The sequence below is a fragment of the Danio aesculapii genome, chromosome 25, assembly GCF_903798145.1.
Source record: "Danio aesculapii chromosome 25, fDanAes4.1, whole genome shotgun sequence".
NCBI classification, from domain to species: domain Eukaryota; kingdom Metazoa; phylum Chordata; class Actinopteri; order Cypriniformes; family Danionidae; genus Danio; species Danio aesculapii.
The window spans coordinates 7,839,892-7,864,086 of record NC_079459.1 but is presented as its reverse complement, the minus strand read 5'-3'; the positions used below and the strand labels follow the sequence as shown (position 1 = coordinate 7,864,086).

General features: G+C 35.2%; 1 protein-coding gene across 2 annotated transcripts in view; it reads right to left on the bottom strand.

Annotated features, from left to right (window-relative positions):
- Positions 1-11,246, bottom strand: part of stra6 (signaling receptor and transporter of retinol STRA6) — a 64,550-nt gene extending 53,304 nt beyond the window's left edge. The window contains exons 1-2 of one of the 2 annotated variants that reach the window (XM_056452376.1): positions 11,008-11,246; positions 1,002-1,087 (exon numbers count right to left, since the gene is read on the bottom strand). In XM_056452376.1, coding sequence (XP_056308351.1) covers positions 1,002-1,078 — 77 coding nt within the window. In that variant the 5' untranslated portion in view covers positions 1,079-1,087; positions 11,008-11,246. Of the gene's footprint in view, positions 1-1,001; positions 1,088-10,408; positions 10,487-11,007 lie in introns of those variants that run through there. The other variant, XM_056452377.1, reaches the window with a different exon arrangement.
- Positions 11,247-24,195: the final 12,949 nt, after the last annotated feature.

The following is a 24,195-nucleotide window of genomic DNA, read 5'->3' as shown; positions in this document are numbered from 1 at the left end:
TTTATGTCTAATTAATGCTAGGCTGTTAAAATATACATCATATACTTTATAATATATACTTGGTCCATATGTAATAAGGAACTTTTCATAAATAGTACATTCCCCATTTTTATCAGATTATTTCATTATACATGCTTCATATTTTCTTTATATAAATATATTATACTATATAAATGTTGTATGTTATAGAAATACTAAAAATATACTAACTTATCAATACTTCTAACCATAATTGAATGTACATTTTCATTTTTGTAAACATATACAGGTACATTAATGATATTGCTGTGATAAAAAAAAACTGTAACTATTGACTTTTATAACAGAAAAACAAATACTAGGGAAGAAAAAGATTCCAACATTCTTCAAGATATCTTCTTTTGTGTTTAACAAAAGACATCCATTGAAAATGATATGCAACAAGTCTATTTATGTCTAATTAACGCTAGGCTGTTATAATATACATCATATACTGTATAATATATTATATACTTGGATCATATGCAATTAGGAACTTTCCATAAATAGCACGTTCTCCATAATTTTAATCTGATTATTTTATTAGTAATGCTTAACATTTTATCAATATAAATATGTTATGCTATACAAATATTATATGTTATATAAATGATAGATATTATACGTCAAATACTAACTTTTTTAATCCTTCTAACCACAATTTAATGCACATTTGTATCATTACAACGTGTAAACATATACATTAAACATATTTATACAGTTGTATAGTAATATAACCTATTATTGATGTATTTTATCATATAAACATATCACAAAGTGTTGTTATTTATCAATTAAATGTATACTGAAAACTTTTTTTTAATTTAGCTGTAATATTTATGATTATTTATCAAATCTTTTGCAATTTACGATAATAAACAGAAATATGTTAAACAAATTCCAATTTTACACAGATAATAAATCACAACAATGTCTCAACTATGTTTAACATCCATTCATAAAGCATATTTAAATGTACTCACTCGACAGGAGCTTTGGTTGGTGCTGCATTTTCGTACCAATCCGAGTAGTCGTAGTTATTCACAGTTTCAGCACTCATGGTGCCAACCTACACAGCAAACAGAAGTTTCAGTGAGCTCCGATAACTTTGAGATGCGTCGAAATCACTCTTCCACACTCTCGTGGGACACAACACACAGCAATTGTTCGTTTTTTGGGGGAAAGAAAGTTTTCTCCAAAGCTTGGTCCCTAAAGTCCTCTTGTTCGGATGCCCTGTTAGCACTGCGGCTGAGAGCTGTGACAGCTTCCTTTCTGTAGCATGCCAACTCAAAACGTCTTTACTTCAGCTTGGATCTCCTTTTCAGATGGGGGGATTACCACCTCACTGGAACCAAAAGAGAGGGAGAAAAGCAGCGGGGAGAGAGAAAGAGGGGGGTGTGAAAGCAATCCACAGAGAACTTTTCTAGATGGGGCCAGTTGCTGATCTCTCCTGCCACCTGTAGCTGTAGAGCGGATTAGATGGACTTCCAAATAGTCCCACGGCAGGTATTGAGAGTCTAAATGAATGCTGGATTTTAAATAGGGAGGTAAAAGAGTCCGGAATTGCGTAGGGGTTGAATGCTGACATATTCCACAGTGATAACAGGGAAATTCGTGTATGTGAGCTCCTGTTTCAGTTATCAGGCTGTGGAGATTCCCAGTGATGAGTCAAAGTGTGAGGTAGAAGGAAGTCATTTCCATGAGCCGCACACGTATGTGGAAGCACAACAGTAAAACCCTTTTGTTTTTTTAGCTTTTTTTCATAGGAGAATGGGGTATATGCACACAGACTTTTAATTTTCAATCAGCCAGCCCAAGTGTTTCCGGTGAACTGTCGCACTATTACAAAATCTGGTTTCTTTAAAAATCGGTGATCTTCACTGCCTGATTGATATACGATATAAAGTGGCTCCCAGACTGGACAAAAAACACTGCATCAAATTCCATTTTTTCATGCCATGTCTTTAAAATAAGGAAATTTATTTTACCCCAGTGTTTTCAATGGCGTTTCTGCAACTGCTGCCGCTAGCGTTTACACGGTCTTTCATCTCCATTTATGCTTGGATAACTAAATGAATGCTTAAGTCTATTTAACTGATTGTATTTTAATGGCATTACAACATCGATGTTGTAAAAGGAAGCGTGTGAAATAGAAAATGGTCACTAAAAACTTTCACCGGAAGTTTATTGTTGACTGAAAAACACTCGCTATGCATATACCGCATTAAATTAGAATGATGATAACCCATTATTATTTTTAAATGCTTAGCTCTTGAGAGCTCTGAGGTTGTTGATTAGAATGTGCAATTCCATGCAAATGTCAACCTTGCTAAGAAAAAAAAAATTACGTTTTTGGCAAAATATTGCAACCGTTTCTGCATTTATGTAAGAAAGTATTTTACAGTGCTTTAAAAATACTTAAAAATGTCTCTGCCAAAATCACACAAGTGCCATTTTCACATCTGTAACATCAATAACGGAAAGTGTCACATCCATAACAAAGCTTTTTCTTTTCTCTTTTGGGTTGTGCAGTTTAATTCACAGAATTTCTACAAAGTATTTTGTATACTGTAAGCTCGCTAACTTTTTTGGTCACATACATAACGCATGTTTATTTTCCTCATTTAAAATATACAAATGTTTACAGATTGATATTTTAGTTGCTTTGGAAAATATAAACAGTTGTTTAAATATAATGTTAAAGAATACTTTTTCTGTTAATTGACATTTAAAAAATATATATATTAGAGCAGTGATCACAATACCGTGATACTGTGTAACCATGATACTTTTATCCAAGGTTATCATACTGTCAGAATCTTATACAGGCCCATGCCTAGTCAAGGTGCAAACATTTAGACTTTAAAATGCCACAAATGACTGAAAAATATGTTCAGCTCTAGGTTCACCTGACAGCAACTAGGTGGAGATGAAGATAAAGGTCCCATCTGATTGGTCAGATTTGGATAAACAACATTCATGCAGAACACAAATGCTTAGCACATACAATTAATTTAATTTATTGCACTTCCCTGCAATATGGATAATGCATGTGAGCAATCCATGCAAATGTCAACCTTACCATGAAAAAAAATAAAGTTTTCTAAGTTTTTGTGTAGGCTTGTATTTAACAGTACTTTAGAAATACTCAAAAATGTCTCTGTCAGTGTTTTCAATCTATTATATTTAATTTACCAAAGTCACACAAGTGGCAATTTCACATCTGTCACATCCATAATGACACTTTTTTCCTCATAAATGCAAAAATCTAAAATAAAATAAAATCAATCATGTTTGTTCTATAGAGAGCCAACTCTTATCCTTTTGATTAGCAATGTTTCTTTTGGGTTGTGCTGTTTAATTCACAGAATTTCTACAAAGCATGTTGTATACTGTGAACCTGCAAACTCTTTTTGTCACATCCATAACGCATGTTTATTTTCCTTATTTAAAGTACAAAACATGTTTACAGATTGATATTTTTCAGTTTCAATATAACGTTAACTTATACTTTCTATGTGAATTTATGTTTTTACATCAAACGTAACATCAATAAGGGTGGAATTGCTCAAGGACTAAAGATATTATCGTGATAATGATTGTTTTTGGATATATTGTGCAGCTCTATACACAACACATTAAAACCATTCATAATACCTTAGCAATGCTGTACAACCTACACAGAACACCCTAGAAAAACACCCAACCACCAAACAACACATTAAAACGAAACAAATTAAGAACTCAGTAATAAAACCCTAAAAACTACACACCACAATATAAATCACCTTAGAAATATCTTAGCGATGGCATAAAATGCCTATGAACCATTCAGGACTGCCTAACAACCACAACACTCTAGGCATGGGCTGGTATAAGTTTCTGAGGTATGATAACCTCGAATAAAATTATCACTGTTTCAAGAAGCTAAATAATTCAAATGAATCGTTGACTACATCATTTGTTTCAAAAACAGATTTCTTTACTATTTAAAATGGCTTCTTTGGATTTTTTTTTGCTGGAGATACTGTTTTCCTAAAATAAACAAACAAAAAAAAAAATCCTACATATGGAACGGTATTACAAATGGACTTTTCTAAACCGCGATATACCTTGAAAACGGTTATCATCCCTTGCCTAGACAACACACAAAATAAAAAAAAAAACAGTACCAATATACTGTACAAACCACACAAACACCTTAAAACCACCCAGAACTACTACCTAACACACTACCACTTTTTACTTTTTCTGTTGAACACAAAAGAAGATATATTAAAAATGTTGGAAACCTGCAACCATCAACCCCCAGAGGAAAAACACATCCAATGGAAGTCAATGGTTAGAGGTTTCCAGCATTCTTCAGTACTATATCTTCCTTTTTGGGTGGAATGGTATAGAACAAGTAAAGGGTGAGTAAATTATGATATTTAATTATTGGAATTATCCTTTTAAACAATGCCAAAAATACTCAAAAAAAGCACACAAACACCATAATGAAGCCAAAGAAATCATCCAAAACTGCATAAAAACATAATAAACCCACTCAAAACACTGTATTGTAATGACTTACTGTAGAAACCACTCAGAACACCCTAAATTAAACTCAAACTAAAAACACACTAAAACCCACAAAAACCCCAATACCATACTGTAAAACCACTCAAAACACTCCAGTCCATAAAAAATAACACCTTGTAAAAAAACAACGCATAAAACACCAAAACAGAATCATTTTGATCCCTTCATGTGAACATTTGTAATGTTTAAATAAGTACACTGAACATTACTGATTATATAACATCTATCAGCACCAGCCATGTGAATGAATAGAGATCCGACAACATTCGCCATCCGTATACAATTATATAATTTAAAAAGATTACAGAAAGAATAATTTGGGCTTTGTTTCAAGAATCACCTTCTATAAATAGAGCCTGTTAAGCTTCTGAATGAATGAAGCTCCGCTATTATGCAAAATACATTTCCATGCCCTTTTGTCACACCCACCAACTGGCCACACCCCTTCCTGAAAGTGTTTGCAACCTTTGGCTGCATTGTTACCCTATTATTTGAGGATTATAGTCAAAGACGGTTGAGAAAAGCTACAGAAATCCATTTATAACAATGTGGAGAACTTGGGAAAGAGGGAAAAAATCCTTCTCAGAATGCATTCGGACATCAGGAGAAAGAATAACAGGATTGGTAAATAAAGGCTGCAAAGAACAAAGAATGCTTTTGATGATTACAGCATGGAAATGTGCCTGACGGTTTGGATCATAGAGGGTCAATCGTTAGTTCCTTCAAACACTTTTGTGAGAAAGATATTATTTCCATATATAGTAATTTTGACAATGGATTACAAAAAGGATAGTTCACCCAAAAATGAAAATTCTGTCATCATTTACTCAACCTCCACCTATTCGAAACCAGTTTGAATTTGTTGAACACAAAAGAAGATTTATTTGAAAATGTTGTAAACCTGTAACCATTGACTTCCATTGTATTTGTTTTTCCTCCTATGGTAGTCAATGGTTACAGATTTTCAACATTCTTCAAAATATCTTCTTTTTTCCAAAAGCAAATGTTTTTAGTTGGCTTGACAGCAGCTAAAAAAAAAAAGAAAGCCTCCAATTTTTCTTAATAACCATGACTTTTATAGACATTGAGTGTCTCAAACGTCCACTGCATGCATCCACAGTGAAAAAGAAAACATCCTCAAACTTTGGGCTCAAACTTTGGAGGAACCGAAAGGTTCAATAATCTGAATTTTCAAGAGTTCACACTTAGCTGATGATTGATTATAAGAAAGTTTGGCATGCTGTCCCGGGAGAGAGCCCTGAGCTCAAAAGGTCCTTGAGCCCTGGGCTCTCTCCCGTTTGCATGGTGAGAGGGGAGCTTTGAGGTCTGGCAGATCTCGAGAACTCCCCCTTTTTGATAGGAGCTGATGACAGAAAATGATTGCTATGAAGATATATGCTGCTGGATGAGAGTTTGACTGTAGTGCTAAATTTAGATTGACCAATTAACTTGTAGTGCATGTTTTTAGAATGTGGGAGGAAACCGGAGAACCCGTGGGAAACCCACACGAGCACGGGAAGAACATGCTAACTTCGCACAGAAACGACAGCCGGCCTGTTAAAGGACTAGAACCAGTGACGAGCTTGCTGTGAGGCAACAGTGTTAATCCCTGGGCCACCATGCCACCCTATGAAAGGTAAGGTGGAGGAGTAGGGGTGGAAAGGGGAAAAAATAAATTATAGTAAAAGAGTAAAAAAATATTAGTAGGAGAAATGTGACGTATAAAAGCAGGACCATGGACACAGACAGACATGGGGCCTTGAGTATGAATGCTGCGTACGCACAAAAATTTTGCATTCGCCAGATTTCACGCTCATGTTGGGATTTACTAACGATGAAACTAACGTGAGAATGTGAGTTGGTCCACGCCAACTTCATGTCTGGCGTACGTGTATTTCTTGTGTGTGTTTGTTTTATTTTTATTGGTGACTCCTAGAGGCAATTATGTTAAATTGCACACTACAAAGTATCTTTGAGCCGTGCAATTCCAGCTGTATGGGACGGGATCATCCGCATGTCTAGCAGGTATATAAGGTTTCCATACCATGCAGTTGACATGGCAGACATTAAAACGCAATTTGCAGCGATCGCTGCACTAACAAAGTGTTCCTCTAATACATCTGTGGCTCCCACAGACACGGATACTACTCCAGACAGTAAAGTGTCACCCACAATTGAGGCAACTCTCTTCTCAAAGGGTGTTAGTTCAGCATCCCCTGTTCCCCCGCCTGTTCGTTCCACACTCTGACAGTGCACCGCAGTTCTCCTCTTAACCTGCACCTTTACATCGGACCATTTTTTTATTCACTCACAGTGCGATGTTTAGACCCCACTGCATTAACCATGTCAGCTAAACTCTCCCACTCTATTTTTTTCTGTTATTAATTCTGGAGGACAAACTTGCAAATAACCTCCCATTCACATTCTGTTAAGTTTCTCTTCTTGCTTGCTTTTGCCATTGCTTTTTCGTTTGGTTTTGCCAAAGTAGAGTCATTGCCATATTTATAAGGGGGAGGAGGCAGGGCGGGGTTTTGCGCTCGTGCATGTGTGCTCAGTTTCACGTTAATTCGGATGTACAAAAAGAATATGCGTGGGATTTCACGTACGCAGTGTTTCATATATATGATTTTTTTACTGCATACGCACATTTACAGCTTTGTCCGTACGCAATGTTTTAGAATGAATTCAACGCAAGTCTTTGTACATGAGGCCCCAGAAGAGTCCAGGAGAGAATTCAAAATGCTCTGGAATTTTCTCGGCTTTATTTTATTATGATGGAAGAAAATAAACTCTATCTTCTGGTATTAAAAACATCCAGTCTGATCGTGGTTAATTAATGGAAAGGCTGGGAACTACGACAAAATAAAATAAAATATTTAATATACAATATTTTACTATTTTTGGACATAAATTTTATAATCGATTTTTTTGTTTTTTTATTTCTGAATTTTTTATTACACTTATTATGCTCACTGTGGTATGCTGATTGCCCATGTTATATATAGATTTTAATTTTAAAACAAACATTTGATGGATAAAAACTCCTGTGCTCAAAAGAGAAAAAACAACAACCTCAAACTGGTATTGAACAAGAAAAAGGTGAATAAATCATGACAGAATGTCAATTTTTGCCTGAACTCTCTCTTAAACCCTACATGGACCTACCTGAGAGTTTCAAGGAAGTGCATTTCCAAATCTAAACATCCTATCTTTCCTCTCCTATTTCAAAAATATCCAATGGAGCCGTTCCACAAAAGATATGACACACCATTCAATCGAGACACCGAGCCATCTTTTCATAGTGAGTCAGGCCGACACATGTTAGAAGCTTGATCTGTGTAATATACCTCCTACAGCTACATTCACACCATAGCACATACCAGACTATTGTAAATCACCCAGAAACAGAATTGCACTGCAAAGCCCATGCACATCATGGACCACCATTGTGGGTGGCCTTTGAAATGCTTAGACAATTCATTCTGTCTTGGTTAAACCTAAATGGGACCCTGTCAGTGTCCACAGGAGCTCTTGTCAAGGATGAAACTGATTAAGGAAGCAACACCACGGAGCAAGATGGATGTGGCCCGTAATGACTTCATATCAGCCACCATCACTCAAGGGCTCTGGGGAGAAAGCTCCAGTCATTATTTACAGAGAAAACATTCTCCGTGGGGCTAACATGATTCTGCCTTTGACATTAAAGCTTTTAGAGCAGGATAAAGAAGGTCAGGTGACAACCGTGACTGCCGTGGCTTTAGACGGCCTTCCCACTGAAAAGACAAACGTCAAGTTCCCTGACTTTCATTGACTAAAAGCTGAATTTCAATGACCTTATAATGATTACTATAGACAGACAAACATGTATTTTTAATTGCATGTTTTCAAATTGCATCTATTTCGGACATGGTGCTTAAGCCTGAAACAAAGCTGGACTGGAAGTTGGATTGAATTGTTTTGTTTGATTTTAATAAAAGACCTGGTTAATATTTTCAGTTAGCCTATAACATTAATAAAACATTGGTTAAAATGTTAAATAATGATTCATTGACACTAATCAAAGACTTTAAATACATGACTAAATAGTGATTGCAGAGAATAAAAAAGATAAATAGTTAAACTTAACAGTAGGCTAATTCATCTTGCAACCTATCTAGCTACATTTTCAATTATGTCAGTGACCACTTATGCTGTATAATACACACTCACCGGCCACTTTATTAGGTACACCTGTCCTACTGCTCGAGAACACGTCAAGATGATCTGCTGCAGTTCAAACTGAGCATCAAAATGGGGAAGAAAGGTGATTTCAGTGAGCGTGGCATGGTTGAAGCTTGAGGTGGATGGGCTACAGCAGCAGAAGACCACAGCGGGTGCCACTCTTGTCAGTTAAGAACAGGAAACTGAGGCTACAATTCGCACAGGCTCAGCAAAATTGAACAATAAAAGATTGGAAATGTCATAATTCGCAAATTATCTCAGACTGATTTTCTGAACATGACAATGAGTTCACTGTACTCAAACGACCTTCAGTCACTAGATCTCAATCCAATAGAGTACTTTTAGGATGTGGTGGAAGGGGAGATTTGCATCATGGATGTGCAGCAGACAAATCTGCAGCAGCTGCGTGATGCTATCATGTCAATATGGACCAAAATCTCTCAGCAATATTTCCAGTACCCTGTTGAATCTATGCTACGAAGGATTAAGTCAGTTCTGAAGGCTAAAGGGGGTCCAACCCGATACGAGTAAGGTGTACCTAATAAAGTGGTTTTGAAAGCTAATGTATATTACTGTACAAAATAAATAAATAGAAAATTTGTAAAAATAGCTAACATTATAGCTAAAGGCTATCACATTTTGTTCTGATAATGAGTGGGACTCATTAAGCTTCAGGCACCACACCATTTCAAGAAACAAAATGACGCTGAAAAATAGCCTAACCACAATGGGGTAACCATGAAAATGTTGCTCTAAAAAGTGTTATAAATATTACATTTCAACAAATGAACATTTAAAATGACAAACAAAACACCTGACATTCCATGACTTAAACAAAAAAATGCTCTGATAATATCTGGAATAGACCTGTTAAAATTCTAGCATACATAGCCTGTGAGAATCTTGTTTAATAAAAGTTATTAACACATTTATGTGAAGCTGCTTTAATACAATTCGACATGTTTTCATATTCTGCACACAATTTGTGTTACCACAAACAAGCACACATTACTATGAAGTATTTTGTCAAATGCAATTGCCGACGCTGAACTATAGTTGGCGCTATAATGCTAACATCAATTTGTACGAAATTAAATTTCGATCTTTTGTACGAAATTAGCTCATTAACTTCGACGTCACTAAGGTATTATGCATTTCTGAGAGGCTAAATGTTGTTTACTGAGACATATAATAATAGTAATAACTTAAAAATCTCATTCTCAAGTTTGGATATACACCTCAGTTCGATGTTCTCGAGTTTTATTGTCATAATAGTAAGTATGATCAAATTCATGAAACGTATCATTTGTCATGCCACACATACGCTAATTTACGAATATAGATGGTAGTCACCAGATTAATAGTATGTGAAATAGTCAAACGTCACAAACTAATTCTTTCTAAGAGCAAAACAGTGTGAAAGTTGTTTGTTATTAGTTCAAATATTGTCGAAAACGTGTGACGAGGTTAATAGCATAGAGAGGAGTATACCAATATAATGAGAGTTTTATGAATGAAACACGCGTTAAACCGCTTTACTAGTGTTTTTAGTGGCGTATGTGAAACGCAAATTGTTTTGATAACTCACCACCTTCTGACATCAAATGGAGACGCAAGGATGGCCTATGCGTGCACGCGCACGTCTTTTCACCTGACCTTAACGAAAAATTATGGATGACTGTGTGAAGTGAAGGGTCGTCAGTGGGTAGCACGATCGCGTGGGTTTCCTCCGGGTGCTCCGGTTTCCCCCACAAGTCCAAAGACATGCGGTATAAGTGAATTGGGTAAGCTAAATTGTCCGTAGTGTATGTGTGTGAATGAGGGTGTATGGATGTTTTCCAGTGATGAGTTGCAGCTGTGTAAAACATATGCTGGATAAATTATCGGTTCATTCTACTATGGCGACCCCAGATTAATAAAGGGACTAAGCTGAAAAGAAAATGAATGGATGAATGAATGTGTGAAGTGATACATCACCACTGTCTGTTTTTATTCAAGTCATGAATGCAACATGCTTGAATATACTATGAGCGTTTTCTGGTAAGTATGTTTATATTTACATTGCATTATTCATTTTTTATTCTGAAATATATCAGAAAGCAAACAAATTAGTAATAAAAATGTTTCAGTATTGTAAATAAAAAAAAAATAGTCATAATTAAGCATCAAACCATAAATGATTCTTACCTTAAATCCAAGAGTCCTTTTTTCCACCTTGAGACCCTTTGCAGAGCGATATTCCTCAATATTCAGTATATATTCCCAGTTTCTTCAGCAAAAAGTGTATTCACAGGTATAACACACTGGCGTTAAAGGCTTTACAGCTTTGGAATAACCATATGTTCAATGTTTTGAAAGTAATTTAGGTTTTGTCCGGACACAGCATGCTGTTTTTGCAGACTTTGACCCCCTTTTTAGTGGCCACAATATCTTTGTAACATACTTCGGTAGAGAAAAAAAAGGCACAAGGAAAGTGCTGTTGTAAGATAGGACACCTCTTGGCTGAAGTTCAAAGCAATGGCCTTTGATCACTGATACGAAACATCACTGGGGTAAATTGATATATGCTCTGCTCTGCGTTCACACAGAACTGGATAGAGAAAGGTGTTTTGTACAGGAGTGTGAAAAGCTAATAAAATAACATAAAACATTTTACTGCTGAACACACAAATGCACATGTTTTGCATGGATATATTCCATTTAATTGTATTCAATAACCTTGCCTCATCTCTTTAAAAGCAGAATAACCTTCTGACTGTAGCTATAGCAACAGAGTAAAATGTATATATGCGCTATATGTCATTCAAACCAGCTGGAACACTGCACAGTAATTGGATCTTATACATGTGAACTTTTTCTAACAAGTTCTATTTTCTTTATAGATGTGCGAGAATGCATCAAGATAGGAAAACTAGCATGCTTACTGCCTGAAATTGTACGTTTGATGCATGAAATTCTATCTAAGCTTTGAAGGTAAGTAAATATGATCCTTGTTGTCCACTTCAGATCAACAAAACACATCTTAAAGGGACAGTTCACTCAAAAAATGTAATTCTGTCATCCTTTACTGAAAATTTTTATAGTAGTTGTTAGGGTTGGGTCAACAGACCATGCCATCGTCCATCGCTGATGGCCGATAGACATCATGATGTTGAGCCGGCATCGCAATCCTCCGCCCCGCCCCATCACAGCAGCAACCCGCTCGTGAAAAATACACACTTATGCTCCGTTTACACTAATACGTCATGGTATTTAAGAATGAAAATGATCCACGTCCACACTGGCATTTCACCTAGCATTTTTAAAAGATTTCCGTCCACACTATACCACTGAAAGCCCACATCACGTGACCACACACACAAACACATGCTGTCATGTGCTGCAGCGTCTGCAGCAGTCAGCAGATGGTTAGAGCACAAAACCCCAGAGAGCAGTGCACTTTGGACAGTTTATCAAGGATGTACTACTGGATCGCGTCTCACTATAGTTGTTGAACGTGATATTTAATTTAATTTCATTATGAATAAATAAATTATTCATAAATAATTAATTCACTGCTGCCTACGATGACGATGCCATCATTCATTGCGATGTTTCACATTAGACATCGTACGATGCCAAATTGGTCGACATCACCCAACCCTAGTAGTTGTTTTTCTTACTAAGGAAGTCAATGGTCACAGGTTTTCAGCTTTCTTCAAAATATTTTTTTTGTGTTCAATGGAAGAAAGAAATTTATAAAGGTTTGGAACTACTTTAGGCAGAGCAAATAGTACATTTTCATTTTTGGGTGGACTATACCTTCAATACCAGGTGTAAACAGGAACTTTTTTAATGCATATTTAAGCATTTTATTTATTGCATGTCTTGTTGTTTCTATCAAGCCTTTTCTTATGTGATATCCCAAAATGTGTGTAATGTGCGCGACGTGTGACAGTGGTATCTACATTGTATTATTAAGCTTACAATTTTTATAAAGCACATTTTTAGCACAGTTAGAATAGTGTAAAATTTTATCATGGCTCTTCCTGCTGTATAATGGTTTTGCATACTGACTTTTATTTTGGAGCTTCTAAAAGCACAACAATCCATCCAAAAACGACTTTGTTTGCCTATGTCTTCTGCGTCACAATGCTACTGTGTAGCAGTGCTAACTCTAATAGCATTTTGTCATATTGCCCATACTAAATGTGCACCCTGGCCTGATGTAGGAAAAGACAAAGACAAAGTAATTTTTATGTTTTTTTGCTAAACCACTGATGTCACATGGAATGTTTTGACAAGAATTTTTTTCCTTTTCTGGACTTTGAAAATCTCAGGACTGTTGCTGTCTTTGGAGGATGAGGGAGCTCTCGGATTTCATCTAAAATATAATTTGTGTTCCCAAGATGAGCGAAGGTCTCAGGCGACATGATGGTGAGTAATTAAAATTAATAATTTTAATTTAAGTAATTAAATGATCACTTTAAAAGTTGCCAGATATTTTTGATTTGTCAGACAAATTTGTAAATTCTTTTTATTTTGTCCTTTTCTGTTTATGTTTTATCACCACTTGAATTTTTGACAAACAAGAATGGCACACAATAATGCACAATTTTTCAATGTAGTAAAGAAGACCAGTGGCTGAAATTAGGTCAAATCAAAAATATTTATAACACCTGTGTCTTTTCTTCCTCCTGTGTTTCGGCACCAGTGTAACAAAGTTTGAATTGTGTGGGTCAGCAACTCTGGTAATAAATAAACACTTTTTTGGTGTAACTTTTCAACTAAAGCACATATAGCATAATTTGTATAGCTGTCTGTGTGTCTCTCTGGCAGCTCCTAAGTACTCATAGTCTCTCTACCCCAATCACTGCAAAGACACAGGTGTTATTAATATTTTAGATTTGACCTACTTTCACCTATTATTTATTTATTTATTTATTTATTTATTTGTTTGTTTGTGTGTGATTGCACATATGTGTGTAAAACTATTTATATCATTTTGCTGATATTGAAGGGAATAAGCCCAAGGAAAGTTGTGTAACTTAGGGATGCACCAATACCATTTTTTTTGGAACCGATCCTATTCAGATAAAAAATCAATCAAGGTAATTCTTCTGTTACCAGCTTCACCACAGAAAATAACTTAATCCGAGCATGAGAGAAAAATAAAAATAAACATCGCTCCCGCGCACATGCTCTTCTCGTGTTAAAGATAGTTCATACACACACACACACATAAATACACACACAATGACACACACACACTGTCTTAAAGGAGCCGCACCCCATTTTCACTCGTTACAGACACTTGTCAGATGTTACTTAAGAGAGCGGACATGAGGTTGACTGACTGTTTACACAAAACGTGCATGCTTGTACGGGCGTGACGTGGAGCCGATCCACGAATCGCAGCACATTGACACATAACCAATCAGAGTCACTTGAGGGCAGGCCTTTCAGAGGAACTAGGAAATATATCAGTCGTTTTCATGTTAGCTGAGTAGCTGTGTATAATCAAAGTGAGTTTTATGAAAAAATAACATGATTTCCTTCAAGTGAAACATGAGCACACATTGCTTTGCATCTTATTAACACAACCAAGCCCTACAATTACATTCTGGACCACCCCTTTAAGGTTAAGTCACACCACTTTCAACGACAGTCCATTTCTTAATTTCTCAAAGAGAAATTCTTTCATGTACGAAAACACTGATTGTTTTTGATTTCTGAAAGTGGCAAACCTATCTTTCCTGCACCATCCTTTTACATAAATATCTTTACACATGTACAGTTAAGGAGTTTGCAATTATTAGGAGTTTGAAATTATTAGCCCTCCTGTGAATTTTTTTCTTTTTTAAATATTTTCCAAATTATGTTTAACAGAGAAAGGCATTTTTGTTCTGGAGAAAGTCTTATTTTCTTCTTTTATTTCGGCTAGAATAAAAACAGTTTTTAATAAAAAAATAATAATTTTAAGGTCAATATTATTATTTTATTACTATTTTTTTTCGTTTCTCTACAGAACAAACCATCGTTATACAAAAATTTGCCTAATTACTCAAACTTACCTAACTAACCTGCTTAGGCCTTTAAATTTGACTTTAAGCTGAATAGTATTTCTTGAAAAATATCTAGTCAAATATTATTTACTGTCATCTTGGCAAAGATAAAATAATTCAGTTATTAGAAATGAATTATTAAAACTGTTATGTTCTGAAATGTGTCGAAAAAAATCTTTCCGGTAAACAGAAATTGGTGGAAAAAATATGCAGGGGGGGCTAATAATTTAGAAAGTCTAATAATTCTGACTTCAACTGTATGTAAGTGTCTTTCTCAGTTACATAGCTGAAAAACATCTATATTTTTCGCCTCATCTTTGTGTGACATTGAATGATTGTGGGGTCTTGACAGAAGCAATCAGGATCTCCAAAGCAGATTCACCCTCATTGGCCCCCGTATTACGACCAGACACCCTGAAACCTCCAGGGTCTCGTGCCTAATTCCTGAGGTCGTCTCAGCGCTTGCTCATTCTATTACTCTGCTGCAGTTGTAATCAATGGACCTTGCAACACTCAATTAAGGCTTAATTGGATTGGTGTGTGTTCCTGGTGAAACTGTCGGTTCCCTGTTCATGTGAGGAGACAGAGCTGATTATTACTGTCGACAAGTGTAACGTACAGAGATTAAAGCAGCTGCTGCTTGTGTCAGGATAAATAGCACTTACAAACTCATTCACTGTACAGTGGTTCTTTAGGTTTTTACGCAACCCTTGCAGAATCAGTAAGAGATCTTGTAGGTTGGAAATCGACATTTATAATTATATAGATTCTGTTAATGTGTATATCTATTTTCATTTTGATTGTATTAGTGCTTTAGGTTAAACCATATAAAAATGGGAAGTGCTGTCTTATGGGCGGTAAATAAAAACAAGTTAGAATTATAATTCAGTATTAAGTGAAGTTTATTTATAAACTATGTTTATTTATGACCCGCTTCATTAGCGCGTCAAATCCGCTTCATTCGCGCGTTAAATCCGCTTCATTCGCGCGTCAAATTCACTTCAGAACAAACGTGGATCCGCGTGATGGGCAGGGCTTCTGTCTGCCCGGTGACTCTAGCTTCGTTGCTAAATGGCTAACATGGATTTTATTAAGAAAATAACAGTGTTTATAGGCTTTATGAAGGCTGAAAAACAGCGTCGATACACCTTCCACAGAGCGCCATCTAATTAGTTTCATGTTAAAAATCATGTGATCTTCCGCGTCTGGTGTGTGATATTTTAAACTGTCATGTGCGCGCCATGTCGCAGCGCTGAGCGGCGCTTCCGGTGTGCGACCTGCTTAAGTCCACTGGATCCTTTCAGAGGTGCATCCAGTTCTGTGAGCTCATAAACTCCTCCAGAAACTTAACCTGGATGATGGAAGCATTCAGCGGTGCTTCTGACAGAGCCAAACCCAGTTTGATGAACTGCTGTCAGTGTCGGCTGGAGGATTTCCCCCAGGACACAAACAACAGGTCACAATCATGCCCCCACAAGTGCAAGCTCCTGATTAGTTAACGCGGCGTGAATGTCCGCTGAAGTTCAGATTTTCGAACTCGAGCAATTCAGATGCGCAAAACGCTCAATTCGCGCCGCGCCATTCGCACCGTGCCATTCTCGCAATTCGTGCTGCCGGATGTGTATTCGCGTGTTTGCATTGACTTAACATGTAAATCACTCGCGCTTGATGCTTCTTCCGCGTATGGGGTAAACACAGCATTAGCCACTATAAATACCCTAAGTTCCATATGACAGCCATCTTCGTTTTGAAGAAGCCCCCCCTTCCACCCCTACTCCTCCTCCTTTCCTAGATGGGTGGCACGGTGGCCCAGTATTTAGCACTGTTTTCTCACAGCAAGAACGTCACTGGTTCTAGTCTTTACCAAGCCAGCCATGTTACTGTGTGTTTACACGTTCTCCCTATGCTCATGTGGGTTTCCCCCGGGTTCCCTGGTTTCCTCCCACAGTCAAAAAACACGCAACTTAAGTTAACTGACTAATCCAAATTGGCACCATAGACATGCTCCTAGCAAATAGTAATCTCTTAAGAGCAATCACTATCTGTTCATTAGTTACTACAGCAGAGCAGTTCTCGAGATCTACCTGAGCTCAAACTCCCCTCTCGCCTTGCAAATGGGAGGGAGCCCCGGGCTCGAGGATCTTATGAGCTCAGGGCTCTCTCCCGGGACAGCATGCTAAACAAGCTTTATAATCAATCATCAGCTAAGTGTGAACTCTTGAAAGAACTTTCGTTTTAAACATATCAGTGTGATTTGCAATAATATTTAGAATTAAGTTTTTGTCATTTAAAAATAATTAAATATTAAAATATTTTAGTTAGTTTTAATAATAGCATTTGGATATATTAGCATTTATTATTAGAGTAAAACTGAAAGAAAATTAGAAATGTCACCTTCTTAAAATGTTGAAATTAATGAGTTATATGTGAATATTGTAACTATAAATACAAAAAAGTCAATATAACGTTAATATAAAAAATATATGAGCGCTATTTTATTTTATATATCCCATTAATGCTTATAAATACAGTCTGTATTGATGGTTTTTAATTTAGTTTGTTAAATTTACTTATTTTAAAATGTACTTTTTAATATTTGTGTTAATTTGGATTTCAATTGTATTATTTTCAAGTTAAACTATGAAATTTTGAAAGTAGATTTTTGTATTTTATTCCAAATACAGTTTAAGCACACAAAAAAATCATGACAACAAATGTTTTAATGTTACTTTAACTTATTTCAATAAGTTAATCAGGTTTCAACTAGATTTTAAATTCTACAGTTTAACTTTAATATTTTTAGTCAGCTTGACTGATGTTGAAATAACTATAAAGGTTAATTTGATTCAACTAAAAATATAGTTTTAGTATTTATCACAGATTTATAAATTATATATAAGTTATATATTAAATATTATATTATAATTATATTTGAGCAATATCACACGACTAGCAGTGCGATATGGCTGTATATCGGCACTAGTGGAAGGCGTGCACTTAGTGTCCCACTAGTGACGATATACAGTCATATCACACTGCTACGACTGTGAAATTGCATTTATAAAACAGTTTGACAGCCATAAGCGTTTATTAAAAAACAAATCAAACATGGAGAGTCTCAAAGATCCTTTTGTATGAGGAACTACTTTCTACTACTTTGCTACTTCACAAACATCACTTTAGCGATAATATTTGAATAATTCTCTAGCGTAATGTCTAAAGTGATGACAAAACAGATCATTTTGCTCACATTTTAAGATATTAAGGCGGAACGGCATGAAATGCCATCAGTCTACAGAGATTTCCCATTATTTCTCAATTGGTATATCACAATAATTAACACCGAAAATGCCAAAGCAAAGTAAACACTACCAGATTACTATGGTATAAATACAGCACTACAACATACAAAAGAGAGAGATTGACTTAGAATGTCACTTAGCTGTTCTGTAATGGTTTGTTCAGCTGTAGTTTGAAATTTATGCTGAGTTTTTCTCCCCTTAGGACTTATTCGGTCTTTGTCACTATCTTGTGATGGAACTTCAACTGTCTTTGCTCTGCTCAGTGACAGGCTGATGGCTGCCAATGCGCTGAATCTCCGAAATAATGAATATTTAAAATAGGCACTATTCTTATAAATAAACTACATAGTTGCAATCTAAACAACTACATCCTCAACTAAAAAAGCCTCAAAAGTACATTATGTTGTCCAACAGCTGCAATATTTGTCAAACTGTAGTCCTCTTCTTGCCATTTGTGTCACGGCTATCAGCCGGTCAGATTCGAGAACCGATTCGATATTATATTATATTATATTATATTATATTATATTCTATTATATTATATTATATTATATTATATTATATTATAATATATTATATTATATTATATTATATTATATTATATTATATTATATTATATTATATTATTCTTGTAACTGAAATTGGGAATGTAAACACTAGGGCTAGGCTATTTTACAAAAATAATGAGTATTATTGTTTATAGAATTTTAGTATACTAATATCATTAATACATTTAATTTCAGTTTAAAACAGTTAATTTAAAGATTTTTGTTGTTTTACTAATCGCAATGGTAATATTGTTGTATATTGTAATATTGTAATAATGTTTTTTATATCTGTCTGGACAAATATGAACCAGAAAATATGTAACAGTATATTAATGTTCAAGTTTATGTCAGTAAAACATATTTTTGTATGGTTGTTTTGCTTAAAAATGCAGTGCATAATGATTTTCAGGCATGATATAAGCGTCTTGACAGCCAAGGTTGATTAGATTTTCAAAATGGTCGCTAGACATAAAATAGAGAAAATCAATTTCGGTCAGTGAGGATGATCTGTTCAGTGATTTAGCATTATTACGGAAGGCAAACGTGGATTTATCACACTGCTGTGTAATGAAGCCTGTTGGGTCAGTATCTGTAGAGACTAGGCTCTCTTTGACATGTACAAATCACCCCGCTGGTTATTAAAACAGCAGTATTCTGCATTCACAGGGACACACGCACAATTGCTCTTGCTGGTGGACGTATGACAGCACGGCTCCTTACTTGTCATGTTCACACTGTCAGAGGATGACAGCTTGCTTGACTAACAAAACACACATATTGCTAAGTAGGCCTACCATCCTGATTTACAAAATCTTGGGCTAATGGAGTTGTCAGAGTACTCATTTTTATTAAGCTTGAGCTGCAAGCTCATTTTGGGGGGCTTTTTGCCAGTTTGTTGGTATTGCAGAAATAGAGAAAAAAAAAACTTAAGAGTTTTTTCTTGTTTCTAGTCCAAAAAATCTCAAAATTGTTAAATAAAGAAGCGTTTCCAAGAAGTAAAAAAAATGGTTTTGCTTTTAGAAAAAATAAGTCTAAATTAAGTGTGTTTCAAAAACAGCTACAGTGAGTACGTTTACATGGACACCAATAATTCGATTTTAATGTGAGTAAGACAATACTCTGATTAAGAGTCTACCATGTAAACAACAATTTTTTATTAATTTAATCCGATTAAGGTCATAATCGAACTAAAGAGAAATTAAATTAAAATGTGTGGAGTATGCCGATTTTAGTCGCATTATTGAAGTGTAGTACAGACATGTAAACACCTTAATCGAAATATTAAAGTCATGTAGGACTTTTTACATTCTCTGTTTGACATTCTCTGCAACTAGTGCAGACCACAAACACCTTTTTGTCTTCCATTCAGTATTCGGTATGAACTTCCATTAAAACAACACTCATTCAGCAGTTCATAGTTGCATCCAATATCTCGTTTGTAACGGGGGGCATGCATGAAATGTTCCCGAATGAAAGTGAAAGTGCCAAACTGCAGTTAAAATCGACAAATTAAAAATGAAACACCAGAAATTACATGAAACTCCGGAGGAAATGCAGATAGCCTGGTGATGATGACATTAATTGAATTATGTGCTATAACATGTAAAACGGGATCATGAAATTAACATTCAAAAAGCAACAATTAATACCGACTTAAATAAAAGGCAAGGTCGGGGCAGTTCTAATATGAACCATGAGTAAAAAAAGATGCAGAAACACGGATACAAAAAACTGAATTTAACAAGAGCAAAGAAACAAAACTAGATTGGATACAAAATTCTATAACACATTCTAACAAGACATAAGTCAGAAAAGCACAAAAGGTAAAACAAAGACAATAGGTAAATGAGCTCAGAATAAAGGGAACAGCAACCAAGGATCAGGTGAACACAATTATACAAACAAGGACAAAAAGGGGAATGGTAATTAAAAACAAGAAGGCAGGACACACTCTCACAAATAAAGGTACAAAAACCTTTTTTTTTACCACCCCAGTGACTTTCCCTGAATTCCCTGCATGACTTTTATTGTTTATGAGTTTATTATGATAGCAAAGTGATGAATAATGTAGTAGTAAGTAAATTGTGTGTCATTATGACTAATCACGTATCTTTTTTTCCCTGTTGAACAAATATGCTGTTAAAAACTGTAAAAAAAAAAAGACTGTAAAAAAGCTACAGTAAAAATCTGTAACTTGTTTAAAAAGTACTTTTTTTTTTTTAATCAGTGAATAACCGTACATTGACTTTCCCAGAATTCCCTGTGTGACTTTTTAGCTAGTTTATTATGATAGCCTATAGATTGTATATTCCAGGTGCATTTTAGTACTTTAAGGGTACAATTTTGTATGTTACACTATTAATGCTTTAACTTAATACAAGTATTGATGTTTACCTTAAAAAGTATGTGGACCTGTATGGTACAAAAGTGTACCTTTTGAAATGGTACTGCCCCAGTAACAGGTTTTGTACCGTTGTTTCCCAGGCCAGCACATGGCCAACACAAACAAATACACAACCCTATGCCTATACAAGCCAAACTACTGGCTCTATTGTACTGATCTAAGTGCGTCGTCTAAAGCGCAGGTGCACTTAGATCATGTCAAAATCCACTTTTTCAGAGGATGAAAAAAACAGTTTGTGCACCTAGCTGTAATAATATAACAATCTTTTACATTTTATTCCTGTATTTATTAATATTTGAAGATGTTTGTGTGCTTCTGTGCATCCCAGTGTGTGTAATAAGCTACATGTATGGATGCTGTGGACCTGCTTATGACTATTTCTATAGTCGTTCTAAAGCATTTCATTAGCCTTAATGAAAAAGCCAAAAGAAACATTAAACACAGACAAAACTGACAAGGTCATCATTGTTGGACCCTGACAAGAACTGCACGAATAATCAAATTTCTGACAATGACACGAAATAAAGTCAAGGAAAAATCATGGTTTGGGGTTGCATCAAAGTTCCTGAAAGCAAAGAAGGTCAAGGTGCTCCAGGATTGGCCAGGCCAGTCACCAAATATTAACATTCTTGAGCATGTCTGGGGTAAGATGGAGGAGGAGGCATTGAAAATTAATCCAAAGAATCTTGACGAACTCTGGGAGTCCTACAAGAACACTTTCTTTGCCATTCCAGATGACTTTATTAATAAGTTATTTGAGTCATTGCAGAGATGTAGAATGCAGTTCACTAAACTCATAGGAGTCAAACACAATATTAATATTTTTCGACTGCACCATGACTTATACTCTATACTGTATGTTATTTCTGTTAAGTGACAAGACTTTTGTCTAAGCAAAGTCAGAGCTTACTGTTCTAATTTAATAATTAAATTCAAGGCATGATCATATTTTATTTTTGTATAATAAGCATAATCTAGAGGCCTAGATTATAAGAGGTGAAAAGACATTTGTCATGTAGTGTACATGTTTTCACAACCAATATTTCCCCCAATTCTGAGTTTAGCACTTCTGATTTGAATTTCTGAATTGCAAGATATTGATTCATTGATTGAGGTAACTTGCTGTGGTCGTGTTTTTCTGATGCACTTGAGTGGTCAGAGAGTAAGAGTAAGGCACCTTTTCGAGGAGAGGCTGAAGAACATTGAAGCTGACGTTCTCTTTAATTACTCTTTGTTCTTGGCTCTGTGTTCGGCCCCCTGTAGAAGCACAGCTCTCTTCTGTAATACACTGTGAGCTGTGAGTGACATATCACACCGTCAGATGTGCCAAGACTTACTGGCAGGAAACAGACCATGATGACACTGTGACATGAACAAGCCGAATTTAATTAAATACGGTGGCATGTTATTCTGTATCATTTATTCAACCTTGTAGAGTCTCAAAGAAAATAGTTTATTATCAGTATTTATTATATCATTATTGTATATTATTATATTGCATGTTTAGTTTTATGCACAATAAGGGTCCATACAGTTATTTAAAATACACATTCGTTTATTTTATTTTCTTCACTATTTAGGCAAATTAATCACATTTATTTAACATACTACACTGACAAATGCTAAAATGAAAATAAAATTCATAAAACTGTATAGATATGTTTGAAATAAAACACAAACTAAAAGATCATAAAAATATCCTATGGTATTATTAAAATCAGTTAACTAGATTAGTTAATGAAAAAATCATAATAATGCATTTATTACACTGTATTATTAGTCAGTACATTAATTTATTATTATTATTATTAAGGTCTTTATAATCTGTATTATTTTTTATTAAGGCTTCAACATTAACGTGTTTGTGTGTGTGGATAGATAGATAGATAGATAGATAGATAGATAGATAGATAGATAGATAGATAGATAGATAGATAGATAGATAGATAGATAGATAGATAGATAGATAGATAGATAGATAGTGTGTAAATATAAACACAGGTGCACTTCATGTCAGAATCTGCTTTTGCGCTTTTAACCCTTGTGCACTGTTCAAATTTACAAACATTTTGTGCAGTTAAACTGCTGTAAAACTGCATCAGATAAATATTTTTTCCTCTTTTTTTTGCATAAATCTGTTAATCAACCTCAGTCCTGATCAAAATTACTAAATTGTTTAGAAAATGCAAGGATTTTAACTCTTTAATTGCCAAGTTCACAAATGATGTCACTGATTTGTGAAAAGACATATTTTTAATATAAAAAATAATTGTGGACTGGATTTTTTCCCCTTTTATCACAGTCTTGGACATGTGAAAGATTAGTAACAACATTGGCTTTACTGCATTGTTAGATTTAAATTTTTTATAGTTCTGACAGCTGAGATGCATTTGATTTTCACACGTCAAGGTAAGTGTGCAAAGGTCACTCTCAAATTCTCCCACACTCACAGACACTCATACACTAGATAGGTAGATAGATAGATAGACAGATAGATGGATAGATAGATAGATAGATAGATAGATAGATAGATAGATAGATAGATAGATAGATAGATAGATAGATAGATAGATATTGAAAAAGAATAGATAATTAATGTATTACCTCATTTTAGAAATAATTTAGACATTTCATTTTCATTTTAGAAAATGTAACATGTTTCTGAAATATTTAATTTCTTTTCCGAAATATTTAAATATTAAAGCACTGAGGCTTTAAGATGATCGTCTGTCCCTTGCTGTGGTTTCACAGCCGTCTCGACCTTGAACTGGTCTGTGGTCTCTTTCCAAGCTCCCTTAAACGCTGCTTGCACCCATTTTAATAAGATCTTTCCTAAGCAGAATCAGATCTATAGGTGGAGTTCAGTTGTGGTTGTAAAGATGTACTCCAGCAAATTAGTGCTGTAATTAATGGCAAAAATTTATAGTAGCCCAGGGAGTGTTTGGTGTGAAAGCCGGGCGGTGGACTGATTGTGTGCGGCTTTGCCATTAGCACATTGGCTTTAAACCGATGACTGATGGGTGGATTTAGTTTTGTTGTGAGGGGGAGATTTGAGGGACAATCTGTGGCCATTTTAG